The sequence below is a fragment of the Molothrus aeneus genome, chromosome 21 (assembly GCF_037042795.1).
Source record: "Molothrus aeneus isolate 106 chromosome 21, BPBGC_Maene_1.0, whole genome shotgun sequence".
Taxonomy (NCBI): domain Eukaryota; kingdom Metazoa; phylum Chordata; class Aves; order Passeriformes; family Icteridae; genus Molothrus; species Molothrus aeneus.
In genome coordinates this window covers 5604415-5623053 of record NC_089666.1, presented here as the reverse complement: position 1 = coordinate 5623053, position 18639 = coordinate 5604415, and the positions used below count along the sequence as shown (strand labels likewise).

The window sequence follows — 18639 nt, the reverse complement described above, 5'->3', positions numbered from 1 at the left end:
ATACGTCTTTGAGACAGATCTGACACTGGGGGTACAGAGCTATTATCTACATTTTGCCATTATTGTTCAATGAGAAGCTCATCTGTCTGCAGTGTAAATAACAATCCATTGTGATTTTCTGGCATGTAAATAATCCCCTGTCCTTTTTTTTTTTTCCTTACATAAATGATGTGCCTGCTGGAATCCCTGTCATCATTCCACACGAACATGTCGATGAGGACACGTTTGTTAAACCTGGAGTTCATGATGGAAAGGGTTTCCTCCATGCTCCAGTTTGGCTCTGGGAGAGAAAAGGGGAAAAAAAATTCAGTCAATTTGTCAATCTGTGTCAAACTGATTGTAGTTGTGCAGTTCACAAGCTGAAATTTTGGAGATCTATTTAGATGGATCAATGAGTATTAAATGTGTGGTACTCTGACTTGTGTTTGGGAAGAGGAACTGAAAATGGAAGGATTAATTTTGGTGACAATGGCCTCTCTGCTTCAGTAAATAATTCTGACTGAGCCCTCCCAGGCCCAGCATTACCTCTGGTCTTACTCCAGTCTGCAGAAGCCACTGGCCAATCTCCAACCATCCTCAAGGCCTGCAGCAGGGGCAGGGAATCTCGTTGCTCTATAAGACCTGAGGGAGCAAAGACAAATTCTGCATTGTTTCCATCAAAAAATAAAATTAGGAAAAATAGGTAACAGGCTTAACAGCTTAAATTTGCAACTGAATGTGTCATAGCAAAAAATAAGAGATATCCTGAAACCATCCTATGTAAGTCTTCAGAAAAGGAATGAAAATATTTCTGTATAATAATAATTATACATAATAATTATAACTTCTGTGATATAGGGCTGGTTTGGATTGGGTTGGTTTGGGAAAGATGAGCTGGGCCAGGTTTGTGCCTTCTGAAGGAAAGGCTTTGCATCCACACCAGGGGTGGGTACCCAACATCCACCCTTTCCACATCACAAATGGGTATTTTGAGGTTTAATGAAATACCAAGGCATCTTCATCCATCTGAAGGGGAATTTTCCAGGCAAGGACACAAGAATTAGACAGATATTGACTGGATTTTGCTCAAAATGCTTTGTTTTTTCTGTACAGCTGGTTTTGAACCGGGGAATTGATGGAACAAGAAGACACTCACTCTCATTCATGCAGGACTTGTAAAGGATTTTAGCTTTCTGAAATGCTTCTCTGTCCCCTTGGTCTGAAGTCTCCAGCACACCTGGGGAAGGAACCATTGCAGTGAGATTTGTGCCCTGGAGACCTTTGATCATTTTACAGAAACCCCTGTGGATTCGGGGCTGTGAGAAGCACTTGTAGGCTGCAATTACTGTCAAACTGGAGAGCTCTTCACGCTGTTAATGAAATAAAGTGTCAGGAGGAAGGACCTGCGGACAGCTTGCCCTGCTCCTTTTGGAATCAGCACCCAACCACCTCTGGATAACTTTTAGTGGGAACAGGATGTCCCCACAAAATGGGTGTAGTGATGTAGAGATACAAGGACCAGGGAGAAAAAAATCCCAATGAACACTTTTGCACAAGATTAATTCTCTGTCTGATGTGCAGTGAGGAGCCTCTGAAATAAGCAGAGGTTTCTGGGGATGGAGCAGCTTCATCCCTACCTTTGAGGATGATCTCCAGCTCGTCCCTCAGGATGTCAAAGATGCTGTATCTGGAGCTGGTCTCTGGGATCACATGCCTGTTCAGCCAGCCCCCACAGGCATACTGGTAGAAATCCTGGCATGGGTCAGCTGTGGGGTCCATGTTCTGGATGATTCTGGCGGCTGGGCAGCGAAAATGGAGAGCTGAATTCTACAGACTGCCCAGGAACCTCTGGGACTGCTGAAGACACTCAGGGAGCTGCTTGGCAAAACTCATTCCCGCACGTTATGACTTGAGGAATCCTATTTTCTGCTTAGAAATGGATCTGAAGGGCAGGTGAGGAAGGGCAGATCTGAATGGCAGATGGAGAATGGCAGATGTGGAATGGCAGGTGTGGAATGGCAGGTGTGGAATGGCAGATGAAGAATTGCAGATGTGGAATGGCAGGTGGAGAATGGCAGATGGAGAATGGCAGATGTGGAATGGCAGATGTGGAATGGCAGATCTGAATGGCAGATGTAGAATTGCAGGTGTGGAATGGCAGGTGTGGAATTGCAGATATGAATGGCAGATGTGAAGGGCAGATGTGGAATGGCAGATGTAGAATGGCAGATGAAGAATTGCAGGTGTGGAATGGCAGATGTAGAATGGCAGATGAATTGCAGGTGTGGAATGGCAGGTGTGGAATTGCAGATATGAATGGCAGGTGTGGAATGGCAGATGTAGAATTGCAGGTGTGGAATGGCAGATGTGAATGGCAGGTGTGGAATGGCAGATGTGAATGGCAGATGTGGAATTGCAGATGTGGAATGGCAGGTGTGGAATGGCAGATGTGAATGGCAGATGTAGAACAGCACATCTGGATGGCAGAAGAGTTGTCCCAGAGCACAAGAGCTGGCAGGGAAGAGTGCCCAGTGCTCCCCTGGGCTCCAGTTTAGGCACTGCCCAAAAAAACCCAGTGTTCCCATCGGAGTGTTGGGAACACCTGTGCTGGACCCTCACCTCTCTTGAGGTGTAGATACCACAAATAAAAAGATGAATGCCCCATGAGAGAGAAAATTCAGTCTAAAGGGAATTTTATTCTGCTTATAGACACAGATTGTGTTGGTCAGTCCATGGCCTTTGCCACACTGGCAAATTTCCTGCGCCTCTTATGAATGATATTCCTTACCCAAGGGGAAATCTCATTCCTTCTCATCTTAAACTCTGAATTATCTCTTTTTCAGGTTCAGGACCAGCCCACAAAGCCTCCCCTGTGCAGCAGGAATTCCCAACGCCCCATTACCTGCTGTCACACACCCAGGGGTGGTACAGATGTCGCCTGAGTTGGTGCCATAGCGGGAACCTGCAGGGAGAGGAGGAAAACAGATGGATTTACTTGTTTTGGAAGGGAATTCCTCCCAAAGTCACTCACCAGAGCCCAGTCCCAGTGACAGCTCAGTGGTTTGAGAGCAGGAGAGTGAACGTTGGTGCCTGTCAAAGACATCAGATGACAACTGTGAAGAAATCTGGGGATTTTTGATGAAAATTTATTGGCAGCAGCACTACAACAGCCTTGACAGTGAGTTTTATCTCTCCTGGAAGGAGAATAAGACCATCTTTTCTACCTGCTAACTGCCTCCACAGCCTACCCAAAGTGTGGGACCCTTTTTTAGATAATCCATTAAAATGCTCTGAGCGTCTTTGAAGTCAATGACACTGAGAGGTTTAAACAGGGGGCAAAAAGCCCAGAGCTGGGTTGGTGCTGCTCTGAGTCACCAGGATCCAATTTAGGAAATTAAATGGCATTAATTTCTCCAGGTATTTGTGTGCTGGGGAGGGCCAGCCTGTCACAGCCTCCTTTGGCCACAGTTTCATGAGGATCTGGAATTTTCAGTGCAGGAACAAGGAGACTGTGTGGACCCGTGCTCAAATTTGAGTTCAGCATGGAAAAGGCCACTGAAGTCCTGCTCTTGACTGTTCATTTTCTATTTCTGAGCGCTTGCTTTGTGAAGTTCTCCCAGTGCAGAAGACGCCCAAAAAAGCCATGCACACACATCATTTTTGATGCTGAGTATTCAAGTGAAGGTTCTGGTGATGCTGAGAAGGTGTCAGGTCCCTCCATGAACTGCACTGGGAGGGATCTGAGGGATCTCCTTGGCCCTGGGAAGGAAATTGATTTTGCTGCTTTGATTTCCCATTTAAGAAACTGGATGTCTTGCTTTACTACCCAAATATCAAATATCTTGCTTAACTACCCAACTACCCTATATCAAACAGGCAACGATGTGGTTCCACTCTGAAAAACAAAATCTCGGTCCTTTCCAGCAGATTTAGCCATTTTTAAGCTTTGGTTTTGATCCTTGTTTGCAGAAAAGGGTTACCAAAAAAATCACTTTCAATGCAAGCAAGTGCTTTACATGAGAGCAAACAAGATTACAGTAATTCAGAGGGAAATGAAACAGTGGGGGAGAAAAGAGGGCTTTGAAGTTCATCACTGGAAGTGCCATAAAAAGCCCCCACTGTGCTGGGGAATGTCCAGGGTTCAGCTGAGCGTGGCTGTGCTGGGTGGGAGCACATCTGCAAGAGACAAATTCTGTGTGTTCTGTGTCCTGCCCTGAATTTGGGATGTCCTGCCCAAATTCTGTGTCTGGCAACCTGAACAGGGGAGGAACAAAATACCTGGAACAATGGGAAGCTTCATAGAGATAGCTATATTTTTCTTTTTATTTTCTTTTTCTTTTTTTTTTTTTTTTTTTTTTTTTTGGTGTTTGTTTCAGCATTTGTTGGGATTTTTTTTGCGGGCCAAATTTTTGGAGTTTCTTAAACCCTCTCATAATTAAACAATGGGCAAAAATCAAACCTAAAAGCCCAGGGAATCTCCAAGGGGGAAATAAAATACTTGGAGGAAAAGAAATGAGTAGTTCAAGGACAAAAAGGAATAGCAAAGAGCAAAGTGAGGAAGAAAAAAAATTGTACTACAAGAATTTTGTAGCAGGATCTGTTAAATTTTGTGGAGACAATTTCTCATTGTTTCCCAGGCAGGACTGAAATGATTTATTTATTTATTTTATTTTAAAAATCAAAGCTTCTCTCTGTACTATAACCTGACAATGTCTCTCTTCATTTTCTGCTTTGAGTGAGGTTTGAGCTCCCCTCCCTTCCCCAAGGCCTCATGGCTGTGATGCTGTAACTGAGCAGGATGAGCAGGGGAGCCAGAGTTTGGAATTCCAGGGCTCTGAAACTCTGCCCCAAACCCAGGCCATGGGAAATGGCTGGGGAGGAGATCTCGGTTTACCTGGAAAAGTGTCTCCTTTGTTCCTCTGTCAGTTCAGATCTTTCATTCCTCAGGACCTTTCCTGCCACAGCCTCTGGTCATGACCAGCTCTGCCCTCTTTGGCTTTGCAGTCTCAGATCTTTGCTCACTCAGCTGGAACTTTTCACCTCCCAAAAACTAGAAACGAACTTAAAATGCACCTTCTGAATTCTCAACAGTTCTGCCTTTTGTTTTCTCCATTAATTTTCTAGAACAACAACCTGAGTTTTCAGTAGAGACAGAGTTATTTCTCTTTTTATCAGAATTAATTTTCTAGAACAACAGCCCAAGTTTTCAATAGGTGTTTACATATTTATCACTGGTATTTATATATTTATATTTATATTTATATTTACATTTATATTTATATATTTATTTATAGTTAATCTATATATTTATTTATTTTCAATAGTTATTTATATATTTATCACTGGTATTTATATATTTATATTTATATTTATATTTATATTTATATTTATATTTATATTTATATTTATATTTATATTTATTTATATATTTATTTATTTATAGTTAATTCATATATTTATTTATTTTCAATAGGTATTTATATACTTATCACAGGTATTTATATATTTATCTCAATTAATTTTCTAGAACAGCCCAAGTTTTCAGCAGAAACACGGGTATTTCTCTATTTCTCTCATTAGTCCTCTAGAACAACAGCCCAAGTTTTCAGCAGAAACACAGGTATTTATTTACCTGGATTAATTTTCTAGAACAACAGCCCAAGTTTTCAGCAGACACACAGATATTTCTCTATTTATCTGAGTTTATTTTCTGGAACAACAGTCCAAGTTTTCAGCAGAAGCACAGATATTTCTCCCTTTATCTCAATTACTTTTCTAGGACAACAGCCCAAGTTTTCAGCAGACACACAGGTATTTCTCTCTCTGTTTTCCTCCCTGGTCAAGCCTTGCTGACAGGCTGAGTTGCAGTGATAGAGGGGCTCCTGCTTTGGCATCCATTTCAGCCTGACACAGCAGCAGCAGAGAATTGATCAGGCAAGAGGAGCTTTAATGGAGATAAATGCAACGCCCTGAGCTGAGGGACTGCTCCAAACGGAGGAAAATGAGGGAAATGAAGCGCTCCAGAGGTGAACTGCTCACCTGAGAGCTGGGAGATGCTTCAGACACCCTGGGGGCACTCTAGAGGATTTTATTGTCTTAATTTGGCCCCACAAGGAGCCACTGAGCCCTGTCCTGGCCAGCAGCAGGGGCAGAAAAATCAACTTGTGGCATCTCTGCAGCCCCATGAGCAGCTCAGCTTTGGGGTGATGGTGCTTTTCAAACCCAAACTGCTTTTCCAGAGCCTTGCTGCAGCTCATTTTGAGGAAAATAAAAGCCAACCCAAGCCTTCAGCAGGGCTCTGGAGGACACAGCTTGTGTTTGGTGTCTCCCCATTTCCTGACCACAACTTGTGGCACCTCTGGGTGGCTGCAGCTCCTTCAGCAGCTCACCTTGGGAGTGATGGTGCTTTTCAAACCCAAACTGCTTTTCCAGAGCCTTGCTGCAGCTCCTTTTAAAGAGAACAAAAGCTAAGTCAACTTTCTCCAGGGCTCTGGAGGACACAGCTTGTGCTTGGTGTCTCCCCATTTCCTGACCAGCAGCAGGAACAGAAAATCAACTTGTGGCACCTCTGGGTGGCTGCAGCCCCTGGAGCAACTCACTTTTAGGGTGATGGTGCTTTGCAAACCCAAACTGCTTTTCCAGAGCTTTACTGCAGCTCCTTTTAAAGAGAACAAAAGCCAAGCCAAGGCTCCTGCAGGACTCTGGAGGACACAGCTTGTGTTTGGTACCTTTGGAGGAGCACAGATGGCTGGGGATGGCACACATGGTGACAATTAGAGCCACAGTTGTCACCAGGCACTCACTCATGTGGGAGCTTTTACCTCTCAGCACCTTCCCTTTTCTCAGATCTCCTCTGGCACTGCAAGCTGCCCTTGTTGCTGTTAGAACAGAAATTTGCTCTCAGCAAACGAGGGAATTGCCAAATTCAGGTTTTCTGTCTCAGGGAGGGCTGCCTGTGCCAGGTGGCAGCATCTTCACAAGGAGAGCAGAACACAAATGTTTGGTTTTATTCCACCTTTCCTAGGATTTCTTACCTAGAACCATGGCTGAGCCAGAACTTGGTGTGAGAATCAGTAAATTTTGTGTTTATTGTGTTCATTTGACTGTTTTGCAGGCCTGCCTGGCCTGTCACTCCCCATTACTGCTCTGCATTCGTGTGGCTCCATCTGAGAGGGACTGAGCAGAGGCCTGCCACCCAAAATGTCATCATGCCACCCAAATTTCATCATGCAGAACACAAATGTTTGGTTTTATTCCACCTTTCCTAGGATTCCTTGCCTAGAACCACGGCTGAGCCAGAATTTGGTGCGAGAACCAGTAAATTTTGTATTTATTTGCCCATTTTGCAGGCCTGCCTGGCCTGTCAGCCCCCATTACTGCTCTGCATTCGTGTGGCTCCATCTGAGAGGGACTGAGCAGAGCCCTGCCACCCAAAATGTCATCATGCCACCCAAAATGTCATCATGCCACCCAAAATTTCATCATGCCCGGTGTGTTAGCTGCCACTTGGTGAAATCCTGCATCTCCCCTCAATTGCTGGCTCGTTAGGGAAGGCTCCATTTGAGCAGCACTGAAGGAGAGGAGCCAGGGCTCTGCCACCAGCTCCCCTCAGTTTTTAGTTTAGATATTGCTCCTGCTCAGCAGGCTGGTGTAAATCTGTTATTTATAGTGCACAACAATCACATTCAGCACAGGAAATGCAGTACAAAAAAAAAAAAGAAGTGTTTTTTTTTGTTAAAAACCACCTCCAGAACAAGGTGCTGCTTGGTTTGTGTTTGTTTGTTTGGAGAGAGCGGAGGGCTGGGACCTTCCTGACAGCCAGCAGGGACAATTCTGGGGATGCAGACACAAAAAAACATCAGTGAACCTTCCCCCTCAGAGGCAGAAATTCAAGGAAATAACCAGAATTACAGGAGCAGCAATTGGGTGAGGCTGGAAGTCGTTTGGAGGAGCTGCTGAGTGATTTGATGTGTCAGCTACAGAGGGGTTTGAGATGTTCCCCAGGCTGTGACTTTCCAGCAAGGGAGGAGGTTTGGGTTCAGGAAATGCTGAGAGGGAGCTGTGAAACAGCTGCTGAGATGGGGGTGAGGGAAGGATTGAGAACCTGTCACCCAAATATTACTTTATTCTTCCTATGTTTTCTTTCAGCTTATTTATCTGAATTAATTTTCTAGAACAACAGCCCAGGTTTTCTGTAGAAACACAGGTATTTATCTATTTATCTCAATTAATTTTCTAGAACAACAGCCCAAGTTTTCTGTATAAACACAGATATTTTTCTCTTTATCTCAATTACTTTTCTAGAACAACAGCCCAGGTTTTCAGCAGAAACACAGATATTTCTCTCTTTATCTCAATTACTTTTCTAGAACAACAGCCCAGGTTTTCAGCAGAAACACAGATATTTCTCTATTTATCTCAATTACTTTTCTAGAACAACAGCCCAGGTTTCCAGCAGAAACACAGGTATTTCTCTATTTATCTCAGTTAATTTTCTAGAACAACAGCCCAAGTTTTCTGTATAAACACAGATATTTTTCTCTTTATCTCAATTACTTTTCTAGAACAACAGCCCAGGTTTTCAGCAGAAACACAGATATTTCTCTCTTTATCTCAATTACTTTTCTAGAACAACAGCCCAGGTTTTCAGCAGAAACACAGGTATTTATCTATTTATCTCAATTACTTTTCTAGAACAACAGCCTGAGTTTCCAGCAGAAACACAGATATTTCTCTATCTCAACTAATTTTCTAGAACAACAGCCCAGGTTTCCAGCAGAAACATAGATATTTCTCTATTTATCTCAGTTAATTTTCTAGAACAACAGCCCAAGTTTTCTGTAGAAACACAGGTATTTCTCTATTTATCTGAATTAATTTTCTAGAACAACAGCCCAAGTTTTCAGCAGAAACACAGAAACACCCTCAGATGAGGGTGATTTTTTTGGGTCTGAAAAGTTCCTTGGATGTCAAAAATCCCCAAATTGTGTCCAGACCTCTGTAACTGCACTGCTGTGAGAGCTTGAGTGTTTTTGTTGGCCGGGAATAGAGATAAAAATCCCAGTCAGCATTAACAGAACTCCAGGCATTATTGCTGTGCCCACAGGCCTATTTCATGCACCACAGTGCTCTTCTGCAAGATATATACAAACAGAAAATTATTCTCCCTGAAGCACAGAGCCTAAACATGCCTTTAGAAATTAAAAAAAAAAAAAAAAGTGAATGTAAAGCAGGACAGGCAGTGCTTTAATTTTCTAATTTAATTCCTAATTACAAGCGAAACAAAATTATTTTTAGAAGCCTGGGTAGTGTCATTCTGACCAAGGGTGCATCAAGGTGAAGTGAGAAATCCGGATCTGCTCTTAGTGAGCAATCCAGTGTCCCATGCACATTCCAAAATTAACATTTCAGTGGGATTAGCAATTAGGAGATTCCCAGGATACCACTGGTGGTTGCATCACATGAAGGGTGCTCAGCCACATTGGCCTTTTCCTGTTGTTCTGTGGGATTTCTGTGGCACAGCTCTGAGCCAGAGGTGCTTTTCCCACGGGGGAAAAGGGATTTGAGGCTTTTGCCTGAGCATTGGGAATGGGCTGAAGTGTGACAGCAAAACAGAGCTAAGGGGGGGCACTGGGACAAAACTTTCCAAGACAAATAAAAGATATTTCTGCTGCAGGAAGAGTGTGCAGAGCTCTTATTGCCTCAGCTCTTGGCCCAGGCAATGCATGTGGACAGTGCTCTGTGAGGGTGGAGCTCCTGCTGCTCATCTCCCACCAGGAATTTCGTTTCCCACCTGGAATTTTCCTTTCCCACCTGGAATCTCATTTCCCACCAGGAATTTCATTTCCCACCTGGAATTTTCCTTTCCCACCTGGAATTTCCTTTCCCACCTGGAATTTCCTTTCCCACCTGGAATCTCCTTTGCCACCTGGAATTTCATCTCCCACCTGGAATTTCATTTCCCACCAGGAATTTCATCTCCCACCTGGAATTTCCTTTCCCACCTGGAATCTCATTTCCCACCAGGAATTTCATTTCCCACCTGGAATTTCCTTTCCCACCTGGAATCTCATTTCCCACCTGGAATTTCATCTCCCACCTGGAATCACCTAAAGCCAGAGGCTGCTCCAGCTGTGAGCTGGGATGGGGACAGAGGCACAAAGTGGCTCCAGGGCACAGCTGGACACATCTGGTGGGGTGTGAGGGGCACAGGGCAGCAGAACATCAGCCCTGCACTCAGGGCTCAGGCTGGGAAACATTTCCAGGGAAAATTTAATTGCAGATACGAGCCTGAGAAAAGATATTTAGGTTTTCGACCTGTTTTCTCACAGGTAAGCCTTCCTTAAACACACGTAGTGAGCACAGACTCTGCCTCTGGGTTTGGGTGAGACCAGCACCTGGGCAAATGTTATTAATACCTGAATTCTGCATTGTCTGGAGCCAGCAAAGGATGTGGGGCAGATTTCCCAAGTCCTTTCTGCATGCAGGCAGCAAAACCCTGCCAAGCTCAATGTTTGACACAGAAACTCCTCCTCCAGGACCTGGCTCTGGGGAATTTCTTTCCTCTCCTCTCCCGAGCTAATAGAATAAACTTTCAGATGAACTCTATCAATTCTAAACACTCAGATTTTGCCTGGTGTTTTGCTGGTGGCAAAAGGAGTGAACAATAACAAGGCTTTTTTTATGAATTATTGCTCAGGATTGTGCAGTGTTTCACTCACAAGTGCTGAAAATGCAGCTCCCTGCAGCAGGGGAGGCAGAGACAGTGTTTTGCTGCTGTGCTTTGCTCCAGTTTTGCTGCTCCCGCTTTAATTTCGCTCTCCAGTGTTTTAACGAAGCTCCCAGTCCAAGAGGCTTTGATGGAAGTGACAAACACGAGGCAGAGCTGCTCCCAAGCATTTGATGCTTCACGGGGTTTTAAAGTGGGACTTTGCGCTTGCCGTGCCAGTGGGGAAAACTTTGGTTTTACCAAGTGCGCTCTGCAGTTAAAATATTTACGCAAAACACTTCAAAATAACGTGCCTCAATGTCAGGTTTCTGGCAAGGTATTTGCATTCAAGTCACTGAAGCAAATCACACTTAGAGATCCAACTGCCTGTTGGAATATTTTAAAAGTCTCCTTTTCCTCAGCAGCAAGTGGCTTTTTTTTTTTTTTTTTAGGCTTTCTCATTGTAATAAACAATTTCCCCTTCAGGGAGATTGTTTTCAGAAGTGTTTTAAAGCAGCTGTTGCTTTAAAAACCCTGGCAATAATGAATCTTGGCTTGTGCTCAGATAAAATAAGGAAATGTCAGTCCTCACACACAGACACACACCTTCCCTCTGAAACAGCGCACCAGCTTTGCCAAAACAGCTCTGAATCCAACAAACTGCACGGAATTAAATAAAAGCATAGAATCTCGCGGAGCATAATTCAAAATTTAAGTGAAAGCCAACACAAGCTGGGAGCAAGGCAGAAAGAGCTCAGTCCCCCACAGAGGTGACCTCATGGTCTCCCTTTATTTTTGTTTTCATTTAGCTCTGATGGGAAAAAAAAAAAAAGAAAAAAAAAATACTTTTTCTGCTTTTCTGCTGTTTGCAGAGGGAAGGGGAAGAGATTATTCAGATTATTCCCAGGTTCTTACCTCTGCTGCTGGCATAGAGGATCACCAGGGCGACGGCAGCACAAGTCATGAGGAGCAGCAGGACAGCCAGCCCGATGGCCACAAAGCTCCAGGGCTTCTTCCCAGATTTGGTCGATTTTTCCACAATATCCATTTGACTTTCTGATTTCCCCATTATTGTAACTCTAAATCGGGGAGGGGAGGGCGAGAAAGGGTTAACAGCACGGCTACATCAGGATGGGGAGAAGGAAAAAAAAAAAAAAAAAGGAAGCAGGATAAAAACAAAGAGAAAAAAGAGAAAAAGAAAAAGTCCAAGTTATTACATGTATTTGTCCATCTGATTGTCCACAGATTTGCCAAGATCATTCTCCATCTCCCGTGCCTGCGTGTCTGCTCTGGGGGGTGTCTGGCAGTGTCACAACTTCAGGAGCCTCTTTGGGAAGTCTGGAAAAGTCTCATGACCAGGTTGGGCAACTCCTTTCTCGCAGGCAGGGAAGGAGGGGGGCAAAGAGCCGCTTTCACCGCCCGCTTCCAAAGTATTCCCTGAATAATCGGAATAATCCCTCCGTGGCGCTGGGCAGCTCCGCAGGGCTCTGTCAGCAGAGGGGGGAGCTGCGCTGGGACCCTCGCAGGCTCTGTCACCTCTGTCACCACTCAGGGCAGCCGGGCTGGGACCCTCGCAGGCTCTGTCACCTCTCGGGGAATCCGGGCTGGGACCCTCGCAGGCTCTGTCACCTCTGTCACCACTCAGGGCAGCCGGGCTGGGACCCTCGCAGGCTCTGTCACCACTCAGGGAATCCGGGCTGGGACCCTCGCAGGCTCTGTCACCTCTGTCACCACTCAGGGAATCCGGGCTGGGACCCTCGCAGGCTCTGTCACCATTCAAGGAATCCGGGCTGGGACCCTCGTCGGTGCCCGGGAGCGGCTCCGGGAGCGCAGGACGGGCACAGCGGGCGGCTCCGGGCACGGCGGGCGGCTCCGGGAGGCTGCGGCTCTGCCAGGCTGCTCCGAGCCATGCTCAGGCTTGGGAGCTCAGCCCCGAGCCCTTCCCAGCTCCAGGGAGATGCTCCGGAGGGGAGGAGGGAGTGGGATGGGCTGGAGGCGCTCCGAGCCGCGGCGGCGGCTCCCGAGCTGCCCGGGGCTCTGTTAGCCCGGGATTCTGTTATCCCCGGGGCTCTGTTAGCCCGGAATCCACACGGGATTGTGTTATCCCAGCGGCTCTGTTAGCCTTGAATGCCACCCGAGATTGTGTTATCCCTGAATCCACTCGGGATTGTGTTATCCCCGGGGTTCTGTTATCCCGGGATGACACCCGGGATTGTGTTAGCCCCGGAGTTCTGTTATCCCTGAATGCAACCCAGGGTTCTGTTACTCTGGAATCCCACCCAGGATCCTGTTATCCTTGGAATGCCACCCAGGATTCTGTTATTCCTGAATGCCACCCGGGGTTCCGTTACCCCTTAAATGCCACCCGGGACTCTGTTACCCCTGGAATTCCACCCGGGGTTCTGTAATCCCTCAATGCCACCCTGGATTCTGTTATGCCCGGAATGCCACCCGGGATCCTGTTACCTCTGGAGCCACCCCATTATTCTGTCACCCCTGAATGCCACCCATTATTCTGTTATCCCCGGGATGCCACCCAGGATTCTGTTACGCCTGGATTTCCACCCGGGATTCTGTTATCCCTGCGATTCCACCCGGGATCCTGTTACCCCCGGGATGCCACCCGGATTCTGTTATCCCTGAAATGCCACCCGTTGTTCTGGTATGCCTGAATTCCACCCGGGATCCTGTTACCCCGGGTTTTTTTTTCGGCCGCTGCCCTCCATGGGAGCCCGCTGGGGCTCTCCGGCTTCCCCGAGCGCCGGCAGCTTTGGGGTGGGATGAACGGAGAAGCGTGAGCAAACGGGCTGATTTATGGGCTGTTGCAGGCAGTGCACACAATTCCTGCATGGAAATGCGGCTGGGAACAGCTGGGACAGGCGCTAAAAGCAAGGGCAGGGTGGGTTTCCCATGGGTTTTGTTTCACCCTGCTGTTTCGCCCCGGGAGGAGGGAGGAGCAGGCTGGGGCTGGGGCTGGGGGTGTTTTCCTCTCACTGCAGGATTTCACATGGCAGAAATGCCAGGCTGTGCCTCTGCACTCCGAGTTTTGTGTGTGAGCTCAGGAGGAGCTGCTGGGGGCAGAGCAGGGGCTCCTTTGAGGCTGTTTGCTGGGACACCCAGCGTTCCAAGAATGGGGAACAATAAACACCAATTCCTTCTCCCAGTCACCATGGTGCCTCAAAACCCCTGGGAGAACTTCCCTTTCATTTTTTTTTTTTCTCTCCAGAGTCAGGTTAACTCGGGCTCCTGGCAAGTGTGAAGGCAGCAATTCTGATCCCAGCAGCTGAGGAGGAGTGGGAGAACCCAGGGATGGGAAATGCTCCTGGGTGTCCATATGGCAAACAGAGCTGCAGAAGGCAGGGGCACTGCTAAGGACAAATCTATATGTTTAATTAGGATTTAAGTGATCTCTTGTTTCTGTTTGCAGAAATTTCTGCAGCTAACAAAGATTGGTTTATGGGAATCTTCCTTGTTGTTGAGTAGTTTTACTCTTACTTTACAACTAAGCTGGCTCTGAGTAGGATCTACCTGGTTGACATAAAACTGCAACAGGGAGGTGCCTCACAGGACTTAATGTGGCAATTTTTGTAGATTTAACATAGTTAATTTTGTAGATTTAATGTGGCTATTCTCATAGATTTAACTGGCATTTTTTGTAGATTTAGTGTAGTTAATTTTGTAGATTTAATGTGACTATTCTCGTAGATTTAATGTAACGGTTTTTGTAGATTTAATGTAGTTATTTTCATAGATTTAATGTGGCATTTTTGTAGATTTAATGTCATTAATTTTGTAGAATTAATGTGGTTATTTTCATAGATTTAATGTGGCATTTTTGTAGATTTAATGTAGTTTTTCTCATAGATTTAATGTGGCATTTTTTTAGATTTAATGTCGTTAATTTTGTAGATTTAATGTGGCTATTCTCATAGATTTAATGTAGTTTCTCACATAGATTTAATGTAGTTTTTTTGTAGATTTAATGTAGCTATTCTCATAGATTTAATGTAGATTTTCTCATTGATGTAATGCATTTATTCTTACACCATGGCCATAAGACACTGCAGGGTATTATTTTGCCCATTTTGGAGACGCCAAGATGCCAAGAATCTAAGACCTTTATTCCTTCTGCTGTGCTAAGTGAAAAATAAAAAAAACCCCAACCCAACTCAAACAACCAACCCAACAAAACTCAAGAAACCCCTTGTTTTCTGTGTGAGGAGCACCAGCAACTGTAAAGGACTTATTTGCAGCATCGTTAATTTTGATTATCTTGAGCAACTGTGAGCGGTCACAGGGATGGAGCAATCCATCATCCTGGCAGTGCAGCAAGGTCCCTGTTCTGGTCACTGCTTCAGAGGGGACAGAGCTGCTTTGATTTCTGACAGTCTCACCCTCACCTTGGAGCCTCTGTGGCAAAGGCAGCTCCACGCTGGGAAGCGGAATGGGGTTGCTCTGTTATTTATTTTCCCCTAAATCTCACATTCAATTAAATTATTCATCATTTAATCAGTGCCTGCAGAAATTCTCATCTGCTGGTCCACCCCACCATCTATCAGCCCGTCATTTTACAAAAGAGCTTTTTTAGAAAGCTTAATCCCCTCTTTGCAATCCTGGGAAGGTGAACACTGCTCTGGGGGTTTCTTCTTCCAGAGATTGAGGAACTGTGGGGGTTTTTGGTTCTTGGAAAACATCCTCTCTCCCCAAAGCAATGTAGACACAAACCAGATGAAGCAATGAGGCATTTGCTGTTTGGGTTGGGCCACTTTGAAAGGATTTTTCCCTTTTTGCTTACTTTGGAACTTTGCAGAGGAGGTTCTCCTGTTACTGGAAATTGGAAGTGTAAAGAGCTCGAAGTGGGGCAGGGTTACAGCTTGGAAAAAGCCTAAAATCAGGGATTTTTACCCTTGGATCCTGCAGGGATGGGGCTTGAGCAGCCAAGCCTCTTTGTGGGGTGTGTTTAGCGGGAACTCAGAGACCCCACATGTGAATATTTACACCAAAAGTGCTTCCTCAGGCACGAGGCATCCCAAACTGCACAGAACTCCTGAACACAGAGAGGGAGCAGCTCTGGGGCTTTATGCAGTGCTTTTCTTCTTGGGAAAAATTCTCAAGTCTGGGGGGAATTTAGGGAAGAGACTCCAGCCCTGGACAGCAAATATTTGAGCTGGTGCTTCACCTGTCTGGGAGACAGCACTTGAATATTTTTGTCTTCATATTTCCCCTGGAGAATCTGGAATAATTACAGCTGTACCTGGGACACTGAGCTGGGATGAGGCTCTTCAAGGATATTTTTACCTTGCTCAGAAGTTTGGTTGCTGTGTCATAGCTGCCACAATGTCAAGTTGACCTTCAACTCCTCCTTCTGAAGGAATTGATTCTGAAGATGGAAAATGTCATGAGTTGTGTATTTTTCCCCCCCTCTGCCTGTGTTTGTTTTGCCACCAGTGATGTAAACCTCAAAAACTTTGTGCTTATAAAAATACATGAGAATATATAACCTAAAATTATATATATATATATATATGCACCTGATAGTATTATATGAGAATATATTACCTGCTTTAGTTGCCTGCCCAATTTTTGCACCGTTTTTATTGTTAATATTAATGAGATTGAATGCTCTCGGTCACCTGAATAGATGATCCCGTGGTTGCTGCTCCCAGAAATCCAGGGAGTGGATGTGCAGTAGAGCAGTGATTTCCCAGCTGGAGCTCTGGGGCTCTCCTGCAGGAATTAAACAGCTCCACCAAATGTGAAATGTGAAAACAACTCCATGTCCTAAAGCAATCTGAGCCAAGCAGGACGTGGCAGCATCTTTAGTGGGATTTGTCTTAAGAGTTGTTGCCATGGAAACAAGGTCTCCATCTCTATCTGGTACATCCTTATAGATATCTATATAAATATATATATTTCTATGTCCACATCTACCTGAGATGTGAGGGAAATTCTCTTCCCTCTGGCTGTCAGGGTTGGTAGTTTGCCCTGTATCCTTTGCCTATGCATAAAAAAATAAAAATAAATTATTTGAGGCAGTTCTGTGCCAGTGGAAGTGCAATTCCAGATCTGGAATCACCTGTGTGAAGTGCAGGTTAGAAATTATCAGCTCCTCTGTGTGAGGAGCAGCTCCAAAACTCCTCCAAGACTGCTTAAAATCCCTTTTATTTTTTACCTTTTTTGGTTTTAGTACAATAAAGAACCATGAGTCTGGAGAGAGAGCTGTTACCTGCTGTCATCTGAGTTTCAATGTTCAGCTTAAACATACACAAAGATCTATTTCTTCTGTGTGCATAAATTAATCTAAACAGGAAAACTGACCTGCACCAAGATTTATAATGCACGTGTAAAATGGTCAGTTTAGTAACCAGAACAGTGTCCATTATTCCAGTCAAAATGCCAGCAAATGAGATTATGATACACTTTTCGCTTAAATCCAGAAGGAAATCTGAAGCTATAGGGGTGACATTAAAACAAAAAAAAAAGCCCAACCCAGCAGCCTCTCCCTGGTGAATCAGCAGATGCCTGGCTCCAGGACAATGGCTGGACGTAGCCTGTGATTTATTGTGGCAGGGATGCTGCCCACAGAGGGGAACTCATTGTGCTCAGAAAGAACGGGTTTGTCTCTGAGAGCCAGCGGAACCCTGTCATCTGTCAGCCAGCAGAAAAGAAATAAAGCTCAGCATTGAAATATCTCCTCGGAGCAGGTTGGCTGCCAGCTGTGTGGGGTGGAAATAAGTCCAGGTAGAGGCACAGCCCAAACAGTTTAGAATCGGGAAAACCTCGAAGTTTGGGTGATGTTTCAAAACTCTCCCTTTAGAGATGAGCATCCTTGGAGCATCCCCCAGAATTAAAAATGATCAGGTATCAGTGTTGTTATGCAGGAAAGGTCCAGCAGCTCCTGCCCTGAGTTTCTGGATGCATTCACTGCAGGTGAGACAAGCAGGTAAAAAGGTGAAGGTGCCTTACCTGGCTGTTGTGGAGGAGGTTTTTCAGCTGCAGAGGTGCCTCGAGCGGTTTGTGGGGTGGAACTGGGCTGTTTGTGTTTCCTGGCAGTCGGAAAGAAACGTTTGTTCATGTTGCCAGCACTGAGGCTCTCCCCAGGAATGGTCCTTGCAAAGTGCTGTGCCCAAATCTCCCTCTCTCCCCCTCACTCACACGCAGGTGGCTCCCAGTGCCCAATGAATTAAATGCTCTGAGACTTCTCAGGGATTTAACCCCTTCCAACACGTCTGAAATCACTTGGTTTGATGTCTAGACTGGAAATTAGGTTGTGTAGCAGGGCTGCCTTTAAGAGGACAAGGTGATTTCCTGGCTTCTCAGCATTTGGAGAATTCTCTTCTATTCCAGTAATTAATTCTTAGGAAAGTTCTCATTTTCCATGAGGTGCTTTACCTTTTTCCCCAAGAGGTTTTTCAAGACTTCTGGAGTGCAGGTGTCTCATTTTCACACCCCATTTTACTACTGAAATTATTTCAGTATTGCAATTATATTCTTAATGAAAAAAAAACCACTTCAAAATTACATGCACATGACTTGAAAGACATAAAGGTTGTTTTTGGTTTTTTTTTTTTTTTTTGGTCTTGTTTTGCTGTATAGGAAGACAGATTCCAAACAAAATAAATCTCAGATATTTTACCTTTAATTATTTTCAGTTACAGAGCACATGCAAGTTTCAGCTGTTCCTTTAAAAATGACAAGGAGATGATTCCTGTTTCCAAGGGACAGGGGCTGGGGACAGGGACAGGGGACAGGGACAGGGGCTGGGACAACGTGCAGCTCTTTGACAATAATAGAAAATGTACAAATAATGTCATCTTCAAAGCACCGTGTACTCGGAACGAAGAGGTACTGACAGGCATCTGAAAGAGAGAATTATCCTAATTTTACAGATGAAAGGGAGTCACACAGAGAATCAAAGTCAAGATTAGATGAATAGACATTTGATGCCACAG

At 45.0% G+C, this 18639-nt stretch overlaps 1 protein-coding gene across 3 annotated transcripts in view; it reads right to left on the bottom strand.

Moving 5' to 3' along the window:
* MMEL1 (membrane metalloendopeptidase like 1) overlaps nt 1-17817 on the bottom strand; it is a 32214-nt gene extending 14397 nt beyond the window's left edge. Inside the window, exons 1-7 of one of the 3 annotated variants that reach the window (XM_066564076.1) lie at nt 17654-17817; nt 11603-11808; nt 2882-2941; nt 1617-1778; nt 1136-1216; nt 526-621; nt 162-280 (exon numbers count right to left, since the gene is read on the bottom strand). In XM_066564076.1, coding sequence (XP_066420173.1) covers nt 162-280; nt 526-621; nt 1136-1216; nt 1617-1778; nt 2882-2941; nt 11603-11756 — 672 coding nt within the window. In that variant the 5' untranslated portion in view covers nt 11757-11808; nt 17654-17817. Of the gene's footprint in view, nt 1-161; nt 281-525; nt 622-1135; nt 1217-1616; nt 1779-2881; nt 2942-11602; nt 11809-11904; nt 12456-17653 lie in introns of those variants that run through there. The other 2 variants (XM_066564077.1, XM_066564073.1) reach the window with 2 other exon arrangements.
* Between the last annotated feature and the right edge of the window lie 822 nt (nt 17818-18639).